Here is a 21,728-nt window from a genome sequence, read left to right as displayed (position 1 = left end):
CCAAAAGTATGTGTATCTGTTTTTTTTTTTTTTTCCCCAAATGGGTGAAACCCCAGTTGTCTAACAGCATGAATAAGACACTAGAAATGAGAGATTGAGAATTACCCACCTACCTAGGAAGCAATCAGTGTTCAGTGTCAGTAACCGACACATCTCACTCCCCTAGCACAGGAACTAAGAAGACCAGGAGCCAACGGCCTGAATTCACTGCATGTGGAAGCACAAAGCCAGTCCTCACCCCAGCTAATTCTGGATGACTGCAAAATGAATATAAGTGAAGACAATTTACTCTCCCTCACAGAGACAAATAAAATGAATGTGAAAATAAATAGTCTGGTCTCCAAGAGTCCCAAACAATTCTCTTGCCTTAAGTCCACTGAGAAACGTGGGCACAGCCCTATGCAGTCTGGGTACCGTCCTTATGTAAATAGCAGAGGGTATGGTTTTAATTTGGTTGTGACACCATAAATATTGGCATACTGAACATGTGCTTACTGCCATGAATTTTGAACTCTCTCTCTCCAGGGGCTGCTTCTGTTTTGTCCACATGCCAGAACTAAGGACTACTTGCCCATAATCTCATATGATCAGAGCTGAGAAACTCGATTTTATTTCCAAGGGGAAAAAAAAGTGCATTCTTTGAGCGATTTTTGGAAGTAATGACTTTTTCAAGATTTTTGCCTTCCAGGGGATAAATCACATTTGTCAATCTCGAAACCCCAAAGCAAAAAAAAAAAGGAAAACCAAACTGAAAATAAGAAAGCACATGAGGATAAATCTCACATTCGCTACAAAGAACAGAAGGAGGAAATAATTCAAAACAAAAAATAGTTAAAGTTATTGAAAATAGACTTTTGGTAGTCACACTTTTCTTAAACTGATTGCAATAAATGTTAATCACAGTTCCCTGTTTAAAAATAATTTTCCTGGAAATGATACATTTCTTTTTCTTGTTGAGGAAATAACATTCTAAGCAGTCATCACTATAATTTTGCTAATAAGGTTCTTTGCACATTCATTTTACTCTGTCTAAGCAGAAAGATGAAGAAGCCTTTCAGTGTATCCCCTTTTAGTTCCTCAAAATGAAGCCAGACATCAGTTACATCCCTCGGTTGTGAAATAAAGCATATGACTTCTTTAGGGCCTATCAGTGATGACCTATAAGACCAGATGTCAACACTACAACAGAACTGGCTGTGTTGGGTCTAAGTGGGCTCTTACCACCTAATGGGACACTGAGCTAAAGATTAGTCAACATTTTACTTTATGACAATTGAAGATCATGAGAGAAAAGACACATACAGAACTAGGACTTAAGGTAGAGAACAATAAACTCTGTAATATTCTGGGAGTTTAGACCAGGTAAACATGCCAGACTGAGAGATACTGAAAGCTTTGTGGAGGAGGCACCAGGTGGGCTGACCTTAAATACACGTAGTCTTTGAACACACAGACTGAGGTAAGGTAATGGTTACCCTTCCAATCTCTCCACACATAGTAACTGGCCCATGTACTCATCATTGGATAGATAACTATTGCCAATGCTCTTACCTCTAGCTTCTCTGTATTTTATAATCATTCTGATGTACCTTTTCTTTTTTTGAAAGCAAAAAAGCAAAAAAAAACACAAAACCCAAGTTAGATCATTCAATGGATAGTTACATAAGAGCACGAAAATGGAGGAAAAGACAGACTACTACCATTAAGGAGCTAGTGCAGAAAGCATGGAGCTTTCTCCCTAGGACCTGTCATGTAACATCTAAACACTCACTGTCGTGTGTCAGAGTCCTTCACAATCACTGAATAATTTTTTCAGTCTTATTTCCCAAAAAGTAGAGCTGATTTTTCAATAGACTTCTTGCTTTCTAACAAGTCTATGCCTTCTGCTTGAACCCTCTTCCTTTCTAGGGAATTCTCCTTACCCTACAAGACCCAACTCAAGTGATGGTCTCATGAGAAGCCTTTCATGAGAAAGGGAACATCTCTAGGTTCCTTTAGAGTTCTAAGCATATCTCTAGTGATGAAGAACCACACTGACTGTCGACATTTTGTTTATCTGTTTTCAGGATGTGCCATGGTAACTGGAACACAAGGCACTTGATGTTTACTGATTTGAATTGACTTCTTGGTTAAAAGAGTTGCAAGGGCAGAGGCATGGAGTCATCTCTGTGGTGAGGAGAGATCAGCTTTGTGCAATCTTTTTACTGGAAAAATTGAGGTGAGATCACAGTGGACTTGAGAACACCCAAGCAGGCCCTTGTTACTCCAAGTCTGGTCTTCAGCCCAGCAACAGCAACAGCAGTGTCTGGAAGCTTGCTAAGATGCAAATTCTCTGGCCCCACCAACAGCCACAAAAGCAGAATCAAGGTTTTAATAAGGTCCCCAGATGAAGTTTGAGAAGCACTGATTAAACAAGGAGAGCTCTACTATAAGACGATTACTCTGCATCAACCTCAGATGTCTGATCCATCAGGGGTGGGCAGATATGGGAAAAGCCTTTTAAGGAAAAATAAGAACATGTTGCACTCTCAGTTGCACTCTCAGACTTAGAGCTCTGAGAGCGAGTCCAGCTATGAGACACACGGAGTCCTCAAAACAGATGGGTCACTGGGTGCTAGATTGGTGTCACAGTCTAGGTCATCCACACCTGACCTGGGGTGATGACAATGAGAATGCAGAAATTGCAAACATAATAACTTCATTCAAAAATAGAAATGTTGGGGCACCTGGGTGGTCAGTGGGTTAAGCCTCTGCCTTCAGCTCAGGTCATGATCTTGGAGTCCTTGGATCAAGCCCCGCATTGGGCTCTCTGCTCTGCAGGGAGCCCATCCCCCCAACCCCGCCCCGGCCACCGCTGCCTGCCTTTCTGCCTACTTGTGATCTCTCTCTGACAAATAAATAAATAAAATCTTTAAAGAAAACATAGAAATGTTTTCATTCATGAGCTTGATGATAATTCTGGACTTGTTTCATGTTCTGTATTACACATTTTAAATGCTTGTGAAGGCATGAGATTTAAGCAGAACAAAGACTATGCATCTGAAGTTGCACTCTCAGACTTAGAGCTCTGAAAGCGAGTCCAGCTATGAGACACACGGAATCCTCAAAACAGATGGGTCACTGGGTGCTAGAATGACACCGAGGGCCACAACTGTAAAGAGACAGGAAGATTTTCAAATGAAATGGCCTGCTGCTCCATGAATGCCAAATCCCTCAGACACGTCAGGCTCCTGCTCCCTCCACCCCAACTCCTTTCCCAGACAAACTCCACTCAGCAGCCTGGGTAGGCAGTGAAGAAGTCCAGAGCTTTGACATTTGGAGTTTTAAATTCCAAAGGACAGGACCATCTTATTTCTAAATCATAGGCTGTTTCCATTGGAAGCCACTCTAGAACTCAGTATCTCTTAAGGGTGAGCTGAAAAACTATGTCTTGCAGAAATACCCATCCTGGGATAGAGAAAGATTTCTTCTGCTCAATAAAATTCAGGAGAAACAAAAATGAAGTATTTTGATCAAAGTTCCTTCGTCATGGTTATTCAACAAACCCCATCTAAGTATCCGTTGCCAGTGATTACTGGAGCATAAAAGATTCCCCGTGATAGAAGCACACACAATCCTTACTCTGCAAATGTGTTCGGAACACAGCCTCTCTGGGGAGAGGAGAATACACATGTGGAGGTATAATCTTCTCTTGAGCAAACAATAGCCATCACTTGAACCCACCTCCAACAATTTTCTAGGTGTCTTTAATAGCTGTTAGAAACAAAACAAAATGGGGTGCCTGGATGGCTCAGTCATTAAGCATCAGCCTTAGGATCAGGTCATGACCCTGGGGTCCTGGGATTGAGCCCTGCATCGGGCTCCCTGCTCATGGGGAGCATGCTTCTCCCATTCCTCCCTTCTTCATGCTCTCTCTCACTCTCTCTTTCTCCCTCAAATAAATAAAATCTTTAAAAACAAAACAAAACAAAAACCCCATGTCGTGCTTGCAACAGATGCTAGAGCTTCCACAGTAGAGATCCCAGAGGCGTGCAGAGGTTTCCCCTGACTTTTTATGACTTTTTAGGGCACACCTGAAGGGCATCAGGCCGAGAAAGGTAACGTAAGGGGCATTAAAGTGGTCGTTTAACTTGAATGTCCCTGATTTTTTTTGACATCTCTGCAGCTCTGTGACTGGTTAAAAGTCCCTACTAACTCTGGTTTAGGTGTGTCTTTTTAACACACATTCTTCCACAGGTCACTCCCTTCCCCCATCCACTCCTGTTTGTTAGTGCATGCACAAATCTCTGCCTACCGACCCTGCTCTTTTTCCGTCACCATATCCCAAAACTTACCATCCCGTCATCCTCTAGGTGGACTGAACCAGCAAAAACATCTTTTGTTATTTTGCCTCTCGTGGTCTCAATATTTCTACTTGAGACATTAGGCAGAACTAGAATATACTGATTGGGACTTCTCCGACCCCACTGGCAGGGAGCCATGGCTGCCATTTTTCCTGAATCTCTTGGCGCTTTCCCACTCGGTCAAAATATGTTTCAAGGCTCACTTCCTCCAAAATTTAATTCCTACTTCTCTGCCAGGGACACTCCCGATCTTTAGGCAATAATTGGACATATCGCCTAATGCTCTACCTCCTTTTCTCCTGGGTTCCATCAGCAACTGAAGGACATTTCCAGCCCAGAAGTCTTCTCTCTTGTTACACACTGAACATTTTCAGCTCCTCTGGATCTTTCTTGAACCTAACAAACAAGTAAACAAACCTGCTTCTTTCCTCTTTCTTTCTCTCCATTCTGAAGTCTCTTCATTACCTGCTTCTCTCATAACTAAGTTACCCCAGAGCCTTAAAAACTTTACATCTCACTTCTTCACTGAAGCCCATCACCATTCTTCCTCCCATGTCCATACCCCGCATTAGAAAGAAGGGGTTTGTTGTTCTTACTCTTGTTTTTGGTCAACATTGAAAAAATCAGAAGCTGTTTACTCATTGATGCCCGTTGTCTTGAAACTTTGCTGTCTTTTACCCTGTAGGCCAATTTCTTTGACTTTTCTCTCTCCTTCCTTGGCACGGTCCTCCATCTGCCTTAAGGTTCTTCTTCCTCCTCACCCCCCACTGTTTTCTGTCATTTCTCTCTCTTGTTTCTCCCTCCCTTTATGCCTGCCTCCCCTTCATGGCTCTGGGCCAAATATGTGGGATTTCCTTTTCCTTCAAACTGAATTATTCACTTTTCAGCAACCTTCACTCTGTCTCTACCTGCTTTACTCCACGAGGACTCAGATTTCATCTATAATGTGGCTGCCCGCATCTCGGGGTGGGAGCACCGACAATGGCGTCTACACTGAACTGGACAGAATCGCTCTCCTAGTCAAGCCTCAGCGGTACATCAGTGACCCTCCTTTCGTGTCACTTACTTCTAGTCACCTGCCCACTGAATCTATTTCTAAAGTCTCGGTCAGAACAAATCACACTGGACTGACTGCATGGGTTTCCCAGACTCCCTTCCTAGTTCCTACTCACAGCAGGCTCCCTCCTCCTACAGTCCACTCCACCGGACCCTCCATTCTGCAAGCAACACAGGACACTCATCTTTCCAGGCACTTTTTGCTCAAAGCGGAAGTCCACCCTGACAATCTTCCTAAGTGTTTTCTAATATCTATGCAGTAAATGATTTTGCTTTTCCCTCGATTCCCACCAAGCACTGTATTTCATTCTGTATTCCAGCCCGCTCCATGTCTTCTCTCCCCACTATAAACTACTTAAAGGCAGTGATGGGAGTCCAATTCAGCGTCCCATTCCCCCACCATGCCTCACGGTGCCAGCCAGGTACTCGCGTCACTCTGTGGTAGACACCTCCGTGCGATGAGTTTTTCTTTAGGTAGCATATAACCACCCAGAACTGTGTGCTAGATAAAAGGGGTGAATGGGTAACTAAGGCAAAAAGATGTGAATTATTGTTTTTAAGGTTTCACAGAATCCAATTGAAAGAAAGAATTTAGGTTTTTCGTAGACTTAAGGCCATCTAGCCCTAAGCTACTCATTAAAAAAAAAAAAAAAAAAGGAATAGCAAGTCACAAATTACAAAGAAACTATAATATCCACCATTGTCCCTTGTTTTTTAAGGCTCGTGAAGCCGGAGCAGTTATTTCCGCTGCCAAACTTCCAGCAGTAAAGCTTCAAAGTTGCCAGGGTGCTATATGCCATCGGTTTTCAAAACTGAGAAAGGCTCATTGAGTTTTACTGAGGTTTCTTACACAATCTACTTCCTTTAAGGCCAAGTGAGCCAACCCTGACCGAGAGAAGTGACAGAATGCATAAATGTTATGGAATCAACATAGAAATTATTCGGTTTCCTTTCCTCACTTCAACTGCCACTGCCACTGGTCACCACCACAATGCAGGGCACCACGCATACTTCCATTCCCACCCACGCCCTCCCTTCGTGGGACTGTTCTGGCACAACCCTCATACCCATTTCAGAGAAGGTGAATCAATATCCTGATGTAATAAAATGTTTCTCTGAAGCGAGACAACTTGGGAAAGGACTTTTTTTTTTTAACCAACGTCTCAAGACAAATGAATGTCACAGTAGGTTGGTTATAATAGCGGTTTTATTACAAGATTGGCAGAGTTACAGTCACTGTAAATCATAACTGTTGTTGAATTTCTACTTTACATAGTCGTAGTTATGAGTCTACTCTTGTAAGCCAGAACAATTATTTTATAATTAGTTTAGACATGTCTGAGCCCAGAAGGAAAATTTCAATTTCAATCTTCTTATTTTCCTTGAACGGAACCCAGTGCTACCAAAAAAACAGGTCAATTCGACTTTTCACTCATGGGTCTCTAATCATTTTCCAAACCTGAACAAACTTTACAAACACAAGCGCTCAAAATCTTGTGTTTTCAAAGTACAGTATAATATGGCAATAATGGGTTTCCATGCACTAAATTAAAACAAATAAACAAAAGATAAGCACGCATTTCCATTTTTAGAGTAGAATATGGTCACAGTCCTATAAAACCCAATACACACCCCTGAATGGGGATTGCAAATCTATCACTTAAAACATCTAGTAAATGACCCAATTTGTTTACATGGCCCTGTACCTTTTTATGGCCTTTCCATAAAGAAGTTATTACATCCATTCCCTTTATTTTGTTTAAGAGTGTTTGAGTGAGCCCAAGAACCACAAGCCAGTTAAACAAGCTCTCCTTAGATGGACGTGGTCTCATATAATTCACCACTACCGGGGAAATTTTCAAAACAATGTTTGTAGTGTGGAAACACCACACATTCCTATATACCAAAAGTATTTCCTGTGCTTTCTGCAGTTTTAAATGCTTGGCAGATATATTAAATAAGTCTTTTTTTTTTTTCTTCCATTTTTCCAAGTAAAACTGTGGCATTTGCACTTCTTCCAGAAGATTTGCACCTCTGAGTGTTTTGCTATGGTAGGTCGGTCATTCAGAAATGCTTGTAAAGGAAGATTGCAAGGGAAATGTGAAATCCATACACTCCAATTGATTTCCTAGGATGCAAACGTTAGTTCTAAAGGGAAACCATTTTAAAGCAGTTAGTTTAATGGGGTATCCAACTGATGCCTATTAAAAGTTATCAGCACAGATTAAAGATAAATTCCACAAAGGAAAGTTCTTCTAAAAAATAAACATAGAGATCATTTGATTGCTAATTTCACGTTCTTCTTGCTTACAAATCTCAAGCCTGCTAACATTCACAGGAAAACTGATTAAAACTACTGTCACAAGGTTTAGCATTTATCAGTTAAGTAGCTAGACTCTGTCAATATCTCTGAATAGATGAGCCAGGTTTTGACCTGGGAAACACCTGCTATTGTTAGACTGTTGATTTTTCCAGAAACAGCCAAACAGTTTTGACTGCAGTTAGTAACACAAAGTAAAGATACAGTTGAGCCTTTATATATAACTCCAATACACATAAAACTGCATCTGAAACTTTAAGAACACTCTGAGGGTTGGTCTCTCCTTTCGTAGAGGCGATTCATTTTCATGTAGACTCAAGAAATAGAGTGTACTTTTGTTTATAAATAAAAGTGACGTAAGGAACAAAATGCATACTTACAGAGACATTGCTACTTCTTTAACAGGAAGCCAGTACCTTTTATTACCTACAACATAAACATAGTTCCAGTAGAGGAGATCTGCATCCGGCCCACCCTATCTCTACCTCTGGGTGTGCAGATCAATGCCTGTCATACTTACATTGTCTGATTTTTTTTCTCTTGTTTTCATAGTGTTTACATACCCAAGAATCACTACAACGAATACAGCTGAATTTGATCTGTCCTTTGGGTAATTCGATGGTACATCACACTCTGGTAAGAAGTAGACTTTAGTATATATTTCCATAGAGCAATTTGAAAATGTCAGAAGCTACTGTGTTTTCCTGTGTTCTTAAACTGTGTGCACCCTACTTGTTCTGTCTCCGATTTAAAGGAGGATAAATCAGAAAGGAATACTGCAGGTTCCTCTTATTCCCAAATCCAGTTAGAAATTTCCAGTAAGAAACTGAATATTTCTTTCTTCTCATCTGCTCACATCTTAATCACATTTTAAGCAAATGTTCCTTCTTAGTACATTGATGTTAAATATCGCCTGATGCCACAGGAAAAGAAATTATAATGTTTTAATGACTCTTAATTTGCATTTCTAATCACCTCAGCCTATGAATGTGTGTGGCAGTATGGAAAACAAGCTGTGATTTATTCCTTAGTGGAAAAAAAAGAAGGGGGGGGGTAAGTAATAGGACTCTTTAAAAGACAGATGTCCTTATAAATACCCAGCAAAAATAACTGCCAGAAACAACATGAGATAAGTACCACATAAGTCCAGCTTCTGTTGTTAATGGTTTCTGATCTCTGTAGTGACTCAAAAGGCAGGTGCAATGGCCAGCTGGGCATATTAAAACACGGAAGCCTATCTTCATCTTGCAAATGTTGAAAAGCCTAAAATAGTGTCCCCTCACAAACAAGGCTTTCCTAGAATGCAAAAAGCATAGCTCCAAAAAAGTGGCATGGCATCCAGAAAGCACATCCACCAAGAAAACTCATTCTTTTCAGGTCCTTATAAAAAACACAAAATATTTGTAGTGCTGTCTACCAGGAACCCCCAGAATGAGCCTCACTAGAGAAATGATGCAATTACTCAATGTAGAGGAACCTCATAGGAATTCATTTTCCACAAGACTTGAAAGCCTTTCCCTTCAAAGTGTTAAGGCTGTTTTCTTTGCCTCCTGCAACGGAATAGCTTCATTACACTAATTCAGTGTGCTGGAAGCTGCTTTCCTTTTACCACAATCTCCTGATCCCTCACCCAGGCTCATTCCACAGGCCATCCATTTTGTGAATGAAGTGTGAAAACAGCCCTTTGTTTACATAAAGGAGGCAATAGAGAGTAGTGTGGACACAGGCTTAGCTTATGTGAGTGTAACTGAGGCTGTACAGGCTGCCCTTCTCGCCAATTCAGAACGGCCAAACACGCCTAATGACTGGGACAAAACTGTAACAATAAGCAGTCAGCTACACACCCCAAAGCAGAACTGCTACCACGTCTGCTTCGAAAGTAACTGAAAATGAAGGGTTTTCACCAGCTCTGAAACAGAGAGACAACCTTCTCTTTTATCCTGTGTGTTACGTGCAAACTGCACAAAGCACGCTGCGAACGGCGTCAGGGTCCTTGCACATACACAACCAAGACACCTTTCCACTACTTTCTTCCCTCTACTCACATTCAGCACCAGACTCTTTTTGTCTCCCATGGGATATGCCTTTCCCTGCCTGTATTCTTTTGTGCAGGCTGTAGTAGAATGGTCTAGTAGAATGGTCTAGTAGAATGGTCTAGTAGAATGGTCTCTTTTCCTCTCCCAGACCCACTTCAAATATGTCACCTGCCCTGTGGGAACTTTCCTACTTGCACTTCACTTCCAGGTGGCATCTACCACTTAGCGAATCAACAGAGGAATTTTGAGGTGAAATAAAGCATCCCATGATCCCACAGCACTTTGAGCATGGCATTACTAGACTGCGAGAAAAAAGAAGGATCTGTCCTCGTTCTTGGACAGAGCTTCTCAAGGGCAGAACTGACTCTTATTCTTTGTGTACCCAGCACCTAGTGCAGAACTCAGCCAAGAGCAGATGCTTATAAATATATGCTGAATAAAAGCAATGTTCTAATAAAACATTAGACCATGTAACTCACCAAGGAAGAAGCATGTGACTCTGAGTCCTGGCTTGGAGTCAGACCCAGGTCCAAACATTTACCAGCTATGAGACCTTGGCTAAGCTACTTAGCTTATGAAGCCTTGGTGTTTTTCCTCATAATTCATGGGGAGGTTATAAAGATAAGCTACATATTGTCTGTAAACACTGAGCACACATGTGCCAACTAATACGTGCTCACAGGATGCACACAAAACCAGAGATTCACAGAGAGATCCATAGACCCATCTACCCACCCACAAAGAATGCACCCAAATACTGCTCTTCCTGTGTCTCTCCTGAGAGCTCTAACTGCTGTCTTATCAGGACACTCAGCAGCACTACAAATCTATATCCTCGCACTTATCACCGATGTGCCTCATGCTGTTTGGTGATGTTGGTTTCCCTCAGAAAGACAAACCCTCCATCCTCCACTCCCTGCAACAGCCCTAAACACACCTCATTTGATTGAAAAATGGCTCAACTACTAGCCGATAAGATAAAAGCTAAGTACAAATAAATAAATAAATAAATCATAGTTTGACAAGAAGGCAAAATTAGTGAGGCCAGCCTGGTAGAGATGGCTTGCCCTAGACAAAGTCGAATGTCCAGCAAAGACACTGCTCAGTCACCAGGGGACTGGAAATAACTGCTTGAAGATGGCCTATGACATCTAATGTGAAGTCAGGTGACAGAACTCGCTAAGCTCAATGTAGCATGTATTTTCATGAGGTAAAAGGCAAAATGAGCTGATGCTACCAAAAAAATATCATTCTTAATAAACTAACTTTAACGATAAGCTACTTAGTATAACTCCTCTTTAAAATTTTTAGCTCCTTTTGTTCTCAGATTTAGGAACTTCACAAATAAAATTTAGGTCATAGGCAAGCCATTCAAGTCCCCAGCTATTAATTTACTTCCTGATGTTCTTGAATTTTGAGAGAAACATGAACCTCTGAAAAGAATGTTGTATATATTAAAATGTAAATAAAAATTAAAATCACTCATTAAATCCATTCAAAGAATAATAGGTTGTGCTTTGAGAGCCCACTAAGCCATGCTCATTTATTCATTCCTATGGTACTTTTACCAGTGAGACATCCTGCTAAATGAAATGTTTAAAATTATTGTTTTTTTTAAAAAAAACCTGTCTTGTGGAACCAAGCATCCCAACATCAACCATCCTCTTCATCATCATTAGCTGATAAACCAAAATATTGGAATGAACATCATCCATCTATGGACCTAGTACATCTGCTTAAAATTAAGTCTGGATATGCAGTAGTAACAATTCTGAAGGTAGTTTCTCAAGTTATTTCCCAAATTATCAGGTTTCTACTCCAATAGAAACAATATACGTTAGCCAGATTATCTCCTGTATTTAATGAATGTGATTATTTCAAGATTAAAGTTTTCCTTAATATTCTTGTAAGCTGTGTTTCAGGATCAAGGGTGTCCCGTCTTCCTTTACAACCAACAAAGCATGCAACCCTCTAAAATAATAAAGAATGGTTTTCATACAAAGCATCAGAATGTTAAAACTAGAATTCCATTTGCCCGGTTGATACTTTATGTAAGGAAAAATACATCACCACACTAGCAGTTTAATACTGTTGCACTCAGCAGTGGCCTAGACAAAGTCACTGAGCTCTTCAGGTCTCCCTTCACACATCTGTGAGGACAGGCTCTCAGGAGCTGTCCAGTCCTAACATTCCGTGCACCATATTTATTGCTCAGGTCTAGCCTGTGCATCTGTGAGCCACAAGCAGAAGAAGGAAAGCACACTTCTTTCAGAGGCCTCTCAGCCATGCCGAATTCACCATTCTTCAGATCCTTGGCCCACATCACACAGCACCCCATCTTTGGGAAATACAGAGGTATGCACAGAAATGGCACTTTCAAGAAAGTAACTAGCACCAGTTCTAGGAAACCTACTCACATGCTCACCTGGTAACATGATATATTAACCGAGATGGTAAGGTAGTACTTTGACTGGCATCACAACCAATAAAGAAACAAGTTTATCTTGTGAAAAATGTAAAATAATGTGGAAGTTCCAAGATCAAAAAGACACCTTCATAGATGGCCTACTATTAGAGTCAACACCAGAGACTTACTCTAATAAGGCATTACATCCAGAACCATCCAACAAAATATTATGGAGCAACATACTACATGTTATCCCATTCCAGGTGCTAAAGCTCCCACAAAGAGCAACTCGGTCAAAGTCCATACTCTCATGGAGCTTACATACTCTGGGAGTGGTGGGGGGGTTGGTTTACAAGTACTCAATTGATCAATACCAAGAAGAATATCAAAAAGTGATAATAAGTACTACGCATTTAATTAACACCTTGATGTGATCGTGAGGGCTGGCTAATTCAGATTAAGTGGGCAGAACAAGACTCCACGGAGAAGATGATCCATTTAATTTAGAAGACAGGAAGAGGCTACTCAGGCACAAGCACCTGATCAGGGTTGTCAACGGAAACCACCACCACCAAGTGAGGTTACAATCCCATACCATGTGTGTCATGTCCCCCTGCTTCATCTCACTCCCCACGCCCCAACCCTTGATGAGGTAGAACACAAGAAGCTGCAAAAAGGACGTTTTTTAAAAAGGTCACATCCTTTCCTTACTCCAGGTCCTTCAAGCCTCAGCTGCCCAGCACGGAAGAGAAGAGAGAAGAGTTGGATCTCCAATATGACTGAAATGGTCAGTACCAAAGAGTGTGAAAATGGCTAACAATCAATATGGCAGGCACAGTGATCAATCAGGAAGGAGGCCAGCAGGGTTGCGGTGGTATTCTAAAGGTTCTGAGCTATGTCAAATATTAACCTCGTGGTTCTGATTCATAGACAGTTAATTTGTCCTAAAAGGATAGCACTGGCTCCTTCCCAACCCATTAGAAATATTTCAATATTTTAACAATCTGTTTGGTAGTACTGGAGCATATCAACTAAAAATCAACCACCAGAGGTGTCATTAGGAAACAGGAGAGATTCAAAACACAAAAACAAAAACAAAAACAAAACAAACAAACAAAAACGCAGTTGGAGACAGGGGTAGTGAAAAATAACATAGGAAACTGTTGTTTAATAAATGAGTAATATAGAAATTATACAGCATTGTATAGAGATATTCTGGCTACATATGGTATTTACAAATAAAATAATCAGAAACATCAAAATTAGATGAAGTAAATAAAGGGATTTTTATGACCATTTTGGTAAACACAAACAGAAATCTATAGAGAACATTTTAGAAGTTTTGGAAACATTTTAGGGGGGAGTATGAACATTATGAATGAATTGATTCAATTTTTATGTACTCAACACACATCACATTATGATTAGAATTCTGTTTCTACAAAAAGTGTGCAGGTTGTAGATAAAACGGAATTTTAGCACTATAAAGATTGAAAAAAACATGAAGTAGAAGAGAATATAAAGAAGATCTATAAAAAAATAAGTGCCAGGGAAGATGAAATAAGAATAGACAAAGCTAAGATTTTGGTGTCCAAGAAGGAGCTCTACAAAAGACCACCACTGGGGAACTTTTAGTGTCAGACTGTGGCCTCTATTTCAAACTATTTAACAAACAATATACAAGTCCCTAAACACCTTTTGGAGGTAAATATAAAATACATCAGATAAACTGCAAAAGACAACTAGTAGAAAGGGAATGTTACCAAAATTTAGAATGGGGCAATTTTTGTCACCAATTGTGAAAAACAATATTCATCATTACATAATGGCACTTTACTTCTTGAACTTCCTCAACAGTCTCAAACAGAGCAGAGAACAAGGAGGAAGTTCTTAAAAAAAAAAAAAAAGCCTCTAAACAACAAAAATAAATGTCACAAAGGTCATGCACTACAACTTACAGACTAACACGCAGGAAGTCCCTTCAGCACTGGGTCAGAGCCTATTTACTCTTGCACACCATTCTAAGGATTGTGATTATCCATTTTCAGTGAAATAGAGCTTTGAAGCTATCCCCTAGAAAGGGTAGGGAGAGTAGACACAGCTTTGTTAGATACAGGCACAGGGCAAAAGGAGGAGGAACTAGCAGGCATGAAAAGAAAAAAAAAGAGAAAGAGAGAGGGAAGTTACAAACACAAGATACATATATTCAGAAAGTCATTCCTAGAGAACCATGGGCCACGAAAGTTCTTGAGGAAAAGAGCACATACAATAAATGATGTTCATAAGCATAACCCTAATAACCCTAACCAATAGAGACCTATTCTAAATCTGCCCTCAAAAATGGTTAAAGAAAATGAGAACCAGAAGCACATTTCAGCTCCATGGGTAAATTAAAATCACTCACCAATGACATCAAGTGGATGAGGCCTTCCTCCAAAAACTTTGTGATTGGTTGTCTATTTGGGCTATATTTAATTGATAAGGAAAGCTTTGTTACTCTTTGTTTTTTGATGTATATGATTCCTTCCCCTACAACATAGAAGAACCATCTCAGAACTTACTGGTTCCATACCCAGCATTCTCCCCTAAGTGAGTGCACACAGGTATAAGTCATTTTTCCAATGGTCATACAGGAATTATAGGCCAGAAACCCCATTTAAGTCAACGTTCTTATCTTTTTATCTCCTTTAAGATACATCGGGAGACCCTTGCTTTACATGTTAGATTTCAGGGTTAGAAGTCAGGGTAAGAATTAAGGACACAAAGGTAACTTATAACATTGGAGGACAAAGCTATTCTCACAGCAAAGTAGCAAGAATTGCAATACATTATTAGGTCAAAAACCAGGTAACAAATGACAGCAGGGTAAATGACACGAATTCTCCAAAATGAATTCTGAAGCACCTTCACATGATCCAACCTAAATCCAAATATCTAGCATTGGCTATAGCAATCAACTTCCATTTATTTATAACACCTCGTGGGGCACCAAGTTAATATTGAGATGAGGCAGTCCTAAGGATCTGATTGCATCAACACCTGAGAATTTAGAATTCCAGGGAAAAGACAGTGTTACTGGGGAGAGGTCTCTGAAAGCACAAATGAGTTCCTATAGTCACAATAAATAGATCAATTTGGATATTTGGAACTCAGAAGACCTTTCATAAAATGATGCAATGCACACACTGGGCCAATGACATTTCTATGTGGCATCTCCAGGAGGGTTTATACTTCCAGAATTGGGCAATCATCAAAATTGAGAATAGGAAGAGGGCAATCAAAAATCCATCATAACTCACTATGAGGGCAAAAAAATCCCACCTAAGGGAATGAAAATTTGAACTCTCCCCCCAAAGAAGACGAAGAAAAGGAAGTTCCAGCAAATTTGTTCACATTCCAGGGGGATCTTCTTTGGCAACTACCTGTTGTTATCCTCAAAGCTTGGAACCCTGAAGCATAAAATCAACCTGAGCATGTGCGGGGGGAAAATAGCTCTATATTGCCCCCTAGTGCCGGAAAATCCCACTTTTCCTGAGGCTAAAAACTACAAGGTGAGTAGTTCTCTACCTCTAGTTACTTCCTGCTGCCAACCCTCCCAAGAGCTAAACATAGCTCAATCCTCTACCCACAGATTAGGAAACAGCCAGGCTATTTTTAGCATCATGCAACTTAGGAATGGAAATGGCCCAACCTCTGATGGTAACAGAATGTGTGTGGCCTGGCTTAATGAACTCACCTCTCCAGAGGGTGTGAACCTGCTCAGTAAATTGGCCAATGACCACATGAGAGCTCTGGGGCCCATTACAAAGTGATGACCGACCGGTAGGTGGGTCACAAGGAAGAATGACAATCAGAGGAACAAGTAGCGAAGGGATTCAGGAGGTGACAGATGCCAGGACAAGTTTGATAAAACATCACAGAGGGAGAAATGATAATGGCACAGGAACTATAAAATATAGAAGACAGAAGCCAGGAATATTGTGCGATGTCATTCCGGAGAAGCTTGTTTAGTAAGAAGCAGTATTTTGAACTGGACATTTATTTTACATGAAAAAGAACAAAGGTTAGTCTGATCTGTTTCCTGCCAGGGTACAGCTGGTGCTGGGGCTCCTTTGATCACTTTCCCCCAGTCCTCTGCAGCTCCTGTGATTAGAGATAGATCCCTAGGCTGCCCTTTGATCAGCAGCTCAAGCGTCTTGCAGGTGCCATGTGCCATCACATTAGCAAGCTGTAAGAAGTAACTACATTAATATTGGTTGATAAATGTGATAATGTGCATTTGCTGCACATACAACACACATACAAATAATGTCTACAAGTGTCCCAGGAATCCCCAATCTATCTTTATTCTTTAAAACTTTCTGTGCTTTCTTAAGGATGAACACTTCAGAGAACTTAAATTCAAAGTCGAAGCTTGTAAACACCCCAATACATAAAGAAAAAGTTTGCTGTGACTTAAAAAGAGCACACACCATTCTGATTTTCTAGGTATGCTGCTTGGGTTCATTTCCCCCTGTTAATAAAGTGACAGCATTCCTGTACTCTAAATAGATGGCCTTCAAAGCAGTAAAAACATGTACATTTCTTTTCAAATAATGTTAAGAGCCACCACTTGTAAACAGGGTATTTAATATTCTAATTTTAGACAGCCTACATTAACATTGTGGTTTCATGTGCAGTATAAAATTTCTATTTACAAAGTATTCTCGAAAATGACTTCATAATGGTAGATCAAGAGAAAAAGAGTTTAGAAATTGAATGATGTAAATCATATGGGGTTCAGAGGCTAAGCAAATTACACACCCTGAAGCTGCCCTGGCTTTATGAAAGGAGTCTTTCTCCAGCTCTGTGCAATCCCAGCCCAAGGGAACTTGCATCTGAGAGTTTTCTAAACATTTCAGGTACACTTGAAAGCTGAAAGTAATTCTCATTTCCTATGCAGGATTAAGTCGTTTCCAGCACACACAAAATAGCAGTCATTCACCAACACATATAAAAACACACACCAGAAAGGTAAGGGCTTCAGAGTACAAAGGCACATTTAAAAAAAAAAAAAATAGAGCGCGAGAGAAATACATTTTTTAACTCCCCCTAAAAACGTCCACACGGCCTCTTGACCTCTCTATTTCTATCTACTTACTGATTAATTGATGCCTTTCCACTCTGAGTGCTTCAATTAATGTGGCTGGTACATTTCCTCAAACACACCCACCCCCCAAAAGAAAATCGGAGTAAAGTCAAACGTGCCAAGACTCATTCATTCTGGATTCATTTTTCGAGGCAGTTCCTGAACTTATAACTCTGGCAAGGAAAAGTTCTGCAATGTGCGTTTGAACTGACGTTCACAATCGCTCCCAGAATGTCCTCTTTAACTGAGCCAGCAGTGGCACTCACGTTGCCCTGTTACAGCTTTGTGGCAGCTCCCGAGGTTGCAAACTGCACGTAACCTCCTAAAGTCCATGCCAATGAACTCAGCGCGCATTTGCATGGACAGAGAGACGATCATACCCTCGCAGGGTGGTGTACATCACACACCAACGCACAATGCCAAGGTAACACACACAGCGAGAAACGAGAAGAAGGAGAATGAGGCAAAAGACTCACCGTTCTGTTCCTTGTTGCTGGAGTACTGGAATTTACTACTCAGGTTGGACTCAGCCTGAGTCCTGTGTCTCTGGCCGGCCAGGGCAGATGTCAGCAGGAGAAGCCCGAAGAGGAGCATTTGGCTGACTGGGGCGAGAACTCACTCACGGCGGGCACTTTGGAAGCAGCGACTCCTGAGTCTCTTTCACCACCGCCAGGGGAAGGCTGCAGTGGGGTGGAAGCGCCGAGCCTGCTCTGGCAGCAGAGAATCGCAGGGTAGTTTCCACATAATCCCATCCAAAACTTTTTCCTAGAGCCCTCTTCTGTGTCTCCAGTTTTTGAAAAGGATCAAAGCAAAACCTGGACCTGAACCAGTTTCCCAAGGTTTAAACAAATCCTGAGCTGTGCCGAAGTGGTGGGGGTGGGGGTGAAGACGAGGGAGGAAAGAGGGGGTGGGGACGCGGGGGAGCCGGGGGAGCGGCGAGAAGTCACCAGCAAGTTGCTGGGAGCACCTGTCAGTTCGGGGGACAGGACAGAGGCGAACACTCAAGGGTCGCGCGAAGCCAGCCTCGAAGCCAAGTTGGCGGCGAGCAGTTTCTGATCAATAACAAAGCTGCCAATAGATGCGCTCTCCGGGCGCCCCTCTCCCCCGCCCCACCCCCACCCCCGAAGGGGGAGGGGGAAGAAACAAGGGTAGGTTGCTGCGGCTGGTCCCGGGGGCCGCGGAGCCGGAGCGAGGCCGGGGGTCTCCGGGCCGAGGCCGCCCCGGGCGCGGGCGGAGGGAGGCCGCGGGGCTCCCGCTCCCCAGCCCGGCGCGCAGCCTGCGCCTGGTCCCGACCGCCGCGGCGCGGATCCCGGCACCTGGAGTTCTCCGCGACCAAAGTTCACCTTGTTTGAGTGCGTCCTCCGCTCCTCGAGGCCAAGGGAAATTCGGCAGCTCGGGGTCACCTCGGGGCTCCGGTCGCTCCCCGTCCCCTCCCCCCACGCCTTGGGCTCCGGGCAAACCTCGGGGCTCCGCGCGGCGTCTCGGCACCGGGTGGAAAGGGAAGGCCGGCGGCCCAAGGCTTCGGCTTGTCCCCTCCCCTCGTCTACCTTCCCCCCAGCCGGCGGGAGGAGGGGGCCGTGGGCAGAGCCCTGGCGGAGCGCGCGGGGGGCGAGCGGGGGAGGCTGAGCCGCTCTGCCGCGGGCGGCCGCAGGGGCAGGCGAGGGTCGGCGCCTCCGGGAGGGGCAGCCCCGGGCCGAGTCTGCTCGCGCCGACTCCGGCCGCCAACTGGCGGTCCAACAGGTGCTGGCACAGACAGGGGGTGCTGCGGGGCTCGCCCGCAGACGGGACCCAAATGGCCAGGCTAGGAATGCAGCCAGAGCGACCCCGGTTTCCTCCCTCACCGCCCCCCCACGCCCCAGGATGCCCCTAGTCCCAAATAAAGAGCAAGATGGGTGGCGAAGGGGACTGCAAACGCAAAACTGAGTGGAGAACTTCCTGCAACTCTCCCTCTTCCCCCGCCTTCCGTGGACGTGACTCGTCATTAATTTCTGAGGAGATCCCCATTCCCAAAGGCTTGGCCAGAGTTTCTGGACCGAAGGAACAAGGGAAGTTGGATTTCAAAGATTTCCCTTCAGTTTCCAGCTCTCTGAAGCGGGATGGATAAAACAAAAAGTCAAGACAAACAGCCAGCGTTTTAACAGCATCATTCATTCATTTAGCAAACACTATTTGTTGAATGCCTACTGTGTCAGGCACTGTTCTAGGAGCTAGGGCGGTAGCAGTGAAAGCACAAAAGGCTCTGTCCCCGCGAAAGTTGCATACAAGTTGGACTGCATAAATTAATATCAACTAAGTCCCCTGGCCAGCAAATCAGAAATAGCACCCTATATCCTGTTAACTAAGACAATGCAAACAATTCGACCCTTTAAGGTGTTCCACCAGGGGTTGGAAGAAAGGATATATAGCCTTAAGGTATATTCTGGAACACGGGTGACATCTCAGATGCCTCTTTTTCAGGAGCTGCCCTTCCTGCCCTCGCAAGAGTGTCCACTGAGTCAGCTGTCCTGAAAAAGAATCCAGGGATGCTTGGGAAAGGGGCATAGCCTACTGAACCAAACCAGGAGCTGACCTTTTCTCAGTTATGCTGAAAATGCCAAGCCCTCTTCCTGTATATGGACCCCCCACTGAGAGGAACCAACTTGACCTCTCCGTAATATCCTGGTCCTCTTCCTTTTGCCTCTTAAAATTCTAATAAGTTCAATTCATCTTTACTCACCTATCCCATTCGTTCATTCTTATTTCTTTACCACTTCTGTCTTCCCATGCAAGATACCAAGGCAATTAAACAAGGCCCAGTCTTTGACCTTAAAGAATTTACAGTTTAGCTGACAAGGGCTGGTTATTTTATGTACTTATATCACATCCTCGACACCAGTGTGAATCTGAATTTGCACAATAAATATGTTCCAAAAGTGTTTTGTGGATTTGTGAGGGAGAGAGGCAGTGCTCCCAATGTTAATAACATAATGAGACTTGTTACACAAAAGACATGCTTTATGAGTGTGTTTTAATCTATCTGTAATAAAACTAATCACTCCCCAGTTTTTCTAATTTTGTAAGTTTAATTTTCTAATCAGGGTTTTTCTAAATGAGGCTGTTCAATGTCCCTATAATTAACATTTCTTGACCACCCACACAGAGGGTGTGTGTGTGTGTGTGTGTGTGTGTGTGCGCGCGCGCGTGTCTGCAGATTTAATCCATTTGCTCTCATGAGATTATAAGGGTGATGACTACTCTTTATTTTGTATCATTTCATATTGGCTAGAACAGTGCCTGGCTCAGGGGGATAATAAATAAACACTCTTGACTGACTGACAGGTTTCTTTATTGGAGTCACTTACATTCTCCCTGGAATTTCAGCATGAAGGTTGTATTTGAAAAGTTACAGATGATCTAGAATAATATTCTACCTCTGCGTTTCACCCCATCCATATTCCACAGATTGATTTGACAATCACCTTATAAATAAAGTCAGCCAGGTGCTCCTACATGACCCCTAGACAAAATCACAGTCACATTGCCTGGTTTCCTTTCAGTGTACTTGCATTGTTGTTTCTTGAACTGCACTTGCCCTTGGCCTAGTTGATTCTTTTAACACTTTACCTTCTGCCTGTCTTCCCGCTCCATTTTGCTTATAAACCTTTCCTAGAAAAGTGGGACCCTTGCACTGAAAGTAAATTTTATGTAATCCAGAGTCTGCACAATTACTAAACAATATATTCTGAATGAATATGGCTTTGTTTTGGCCTAAGGCATTTTCCTTGAGGAAAGGCATCTGTTCCGCCAACCAAGAGAAAATAATTGCAAACATTCTTTGTGGTTTTCATGTTTTCTTAAACCTTAGGAAGGAGTGCCCATTCAGGCTGAATGCATGAACAGTGTTACCTACAAATTCCTGTTGAAGAACATGGTAGAATGTACTTGGTTATTAACAATGATAATTTGGGGGAAAGAGGGTGAGGTCACTACTAATTTTAAGTGGAATAAGATTTAAAACAAATCCCCCATTTAGCTGGTCATGTAACACCCAGGAGGCAAGAACCATGAGGACATATTTTTGCCTCAGAAAATCATATACTACAAGTTTTCTTGCTCTCTCTTCTTCTCATTCAATGCTAACACACACACACACACACACACACACACACACACACAGAGGTATGTACAAAATTACTTTACAACTTTTCTCAGAACTTTAACTTTTCAGCATTTTAGTGTCAGATAATTGAGCATGAGTTTCTGAAGTTCAGAAATCTCTGGTCTACCTAAATGTTCCCTGAGCTTCCAGAATGGCTAACAAACAATACTTACCTATACATTTAAATAAGACCAGGGGCTGGAGGTATCATCAGTAAGGAAGTAAAAGGCCACAGGTCACTGCAGAAATATAGTTCTAGAAAAAAAAAATTAAAGCATCTCTCTTAGGGTCACCCTTTTC

General features: G+C 42.4%; 1 protein-coding gene across 2 annotated transcripts in view; it reads right to left on the bottom strand.

Annotated features, from left to right (window-relative positions):
• Positions 1–17,892, bottom strand: part of PDGFC (platelet derived growth factor C) — a 206,200-nt gene extending 188,308 nt beyond the window's left edge. Inside the window, exon 1 of one of the 2 annotated variants that reach the window (XM_059374687.1) lies at positions 17,767–17,892. In XM_059374687.1, coding sequence (XP_059230670.1) covers positions 17,767–17,884 — 118 coding nt within the window. In that variant the 5' untranslated portion in view covers positions 17,885–17,892. The remainder of the gene's footprint in view (positions 1–17,766) is intronic. The other variant, XM_059374698.1, reaches the window with a different exon arrangement.
• Between the last annotated feature and the right edge of the window lie 3,836 nt (positions 17,893–21,728).

Source organism: Mustela nigripes, chromosome 1 (assembly GCF_022355385.1).
Source record: "Mustela nigripes isolate SB6536 chromosome 1, MUSNIG.SB6536, whole genome shotgun sequence".
In the NCBI taxonomy this organism is placed as follows: Eukaryota; Metazoa; Chordata; class Mammalia; order Carnivora; family Mustelidae; genus Mustela; species Mustela nigripes.
The sequence above is the reverse complement of the archived record's forward strand: the minus strand, read 5'-3'. Positions and strand labels throughout refer to the sequence as shown.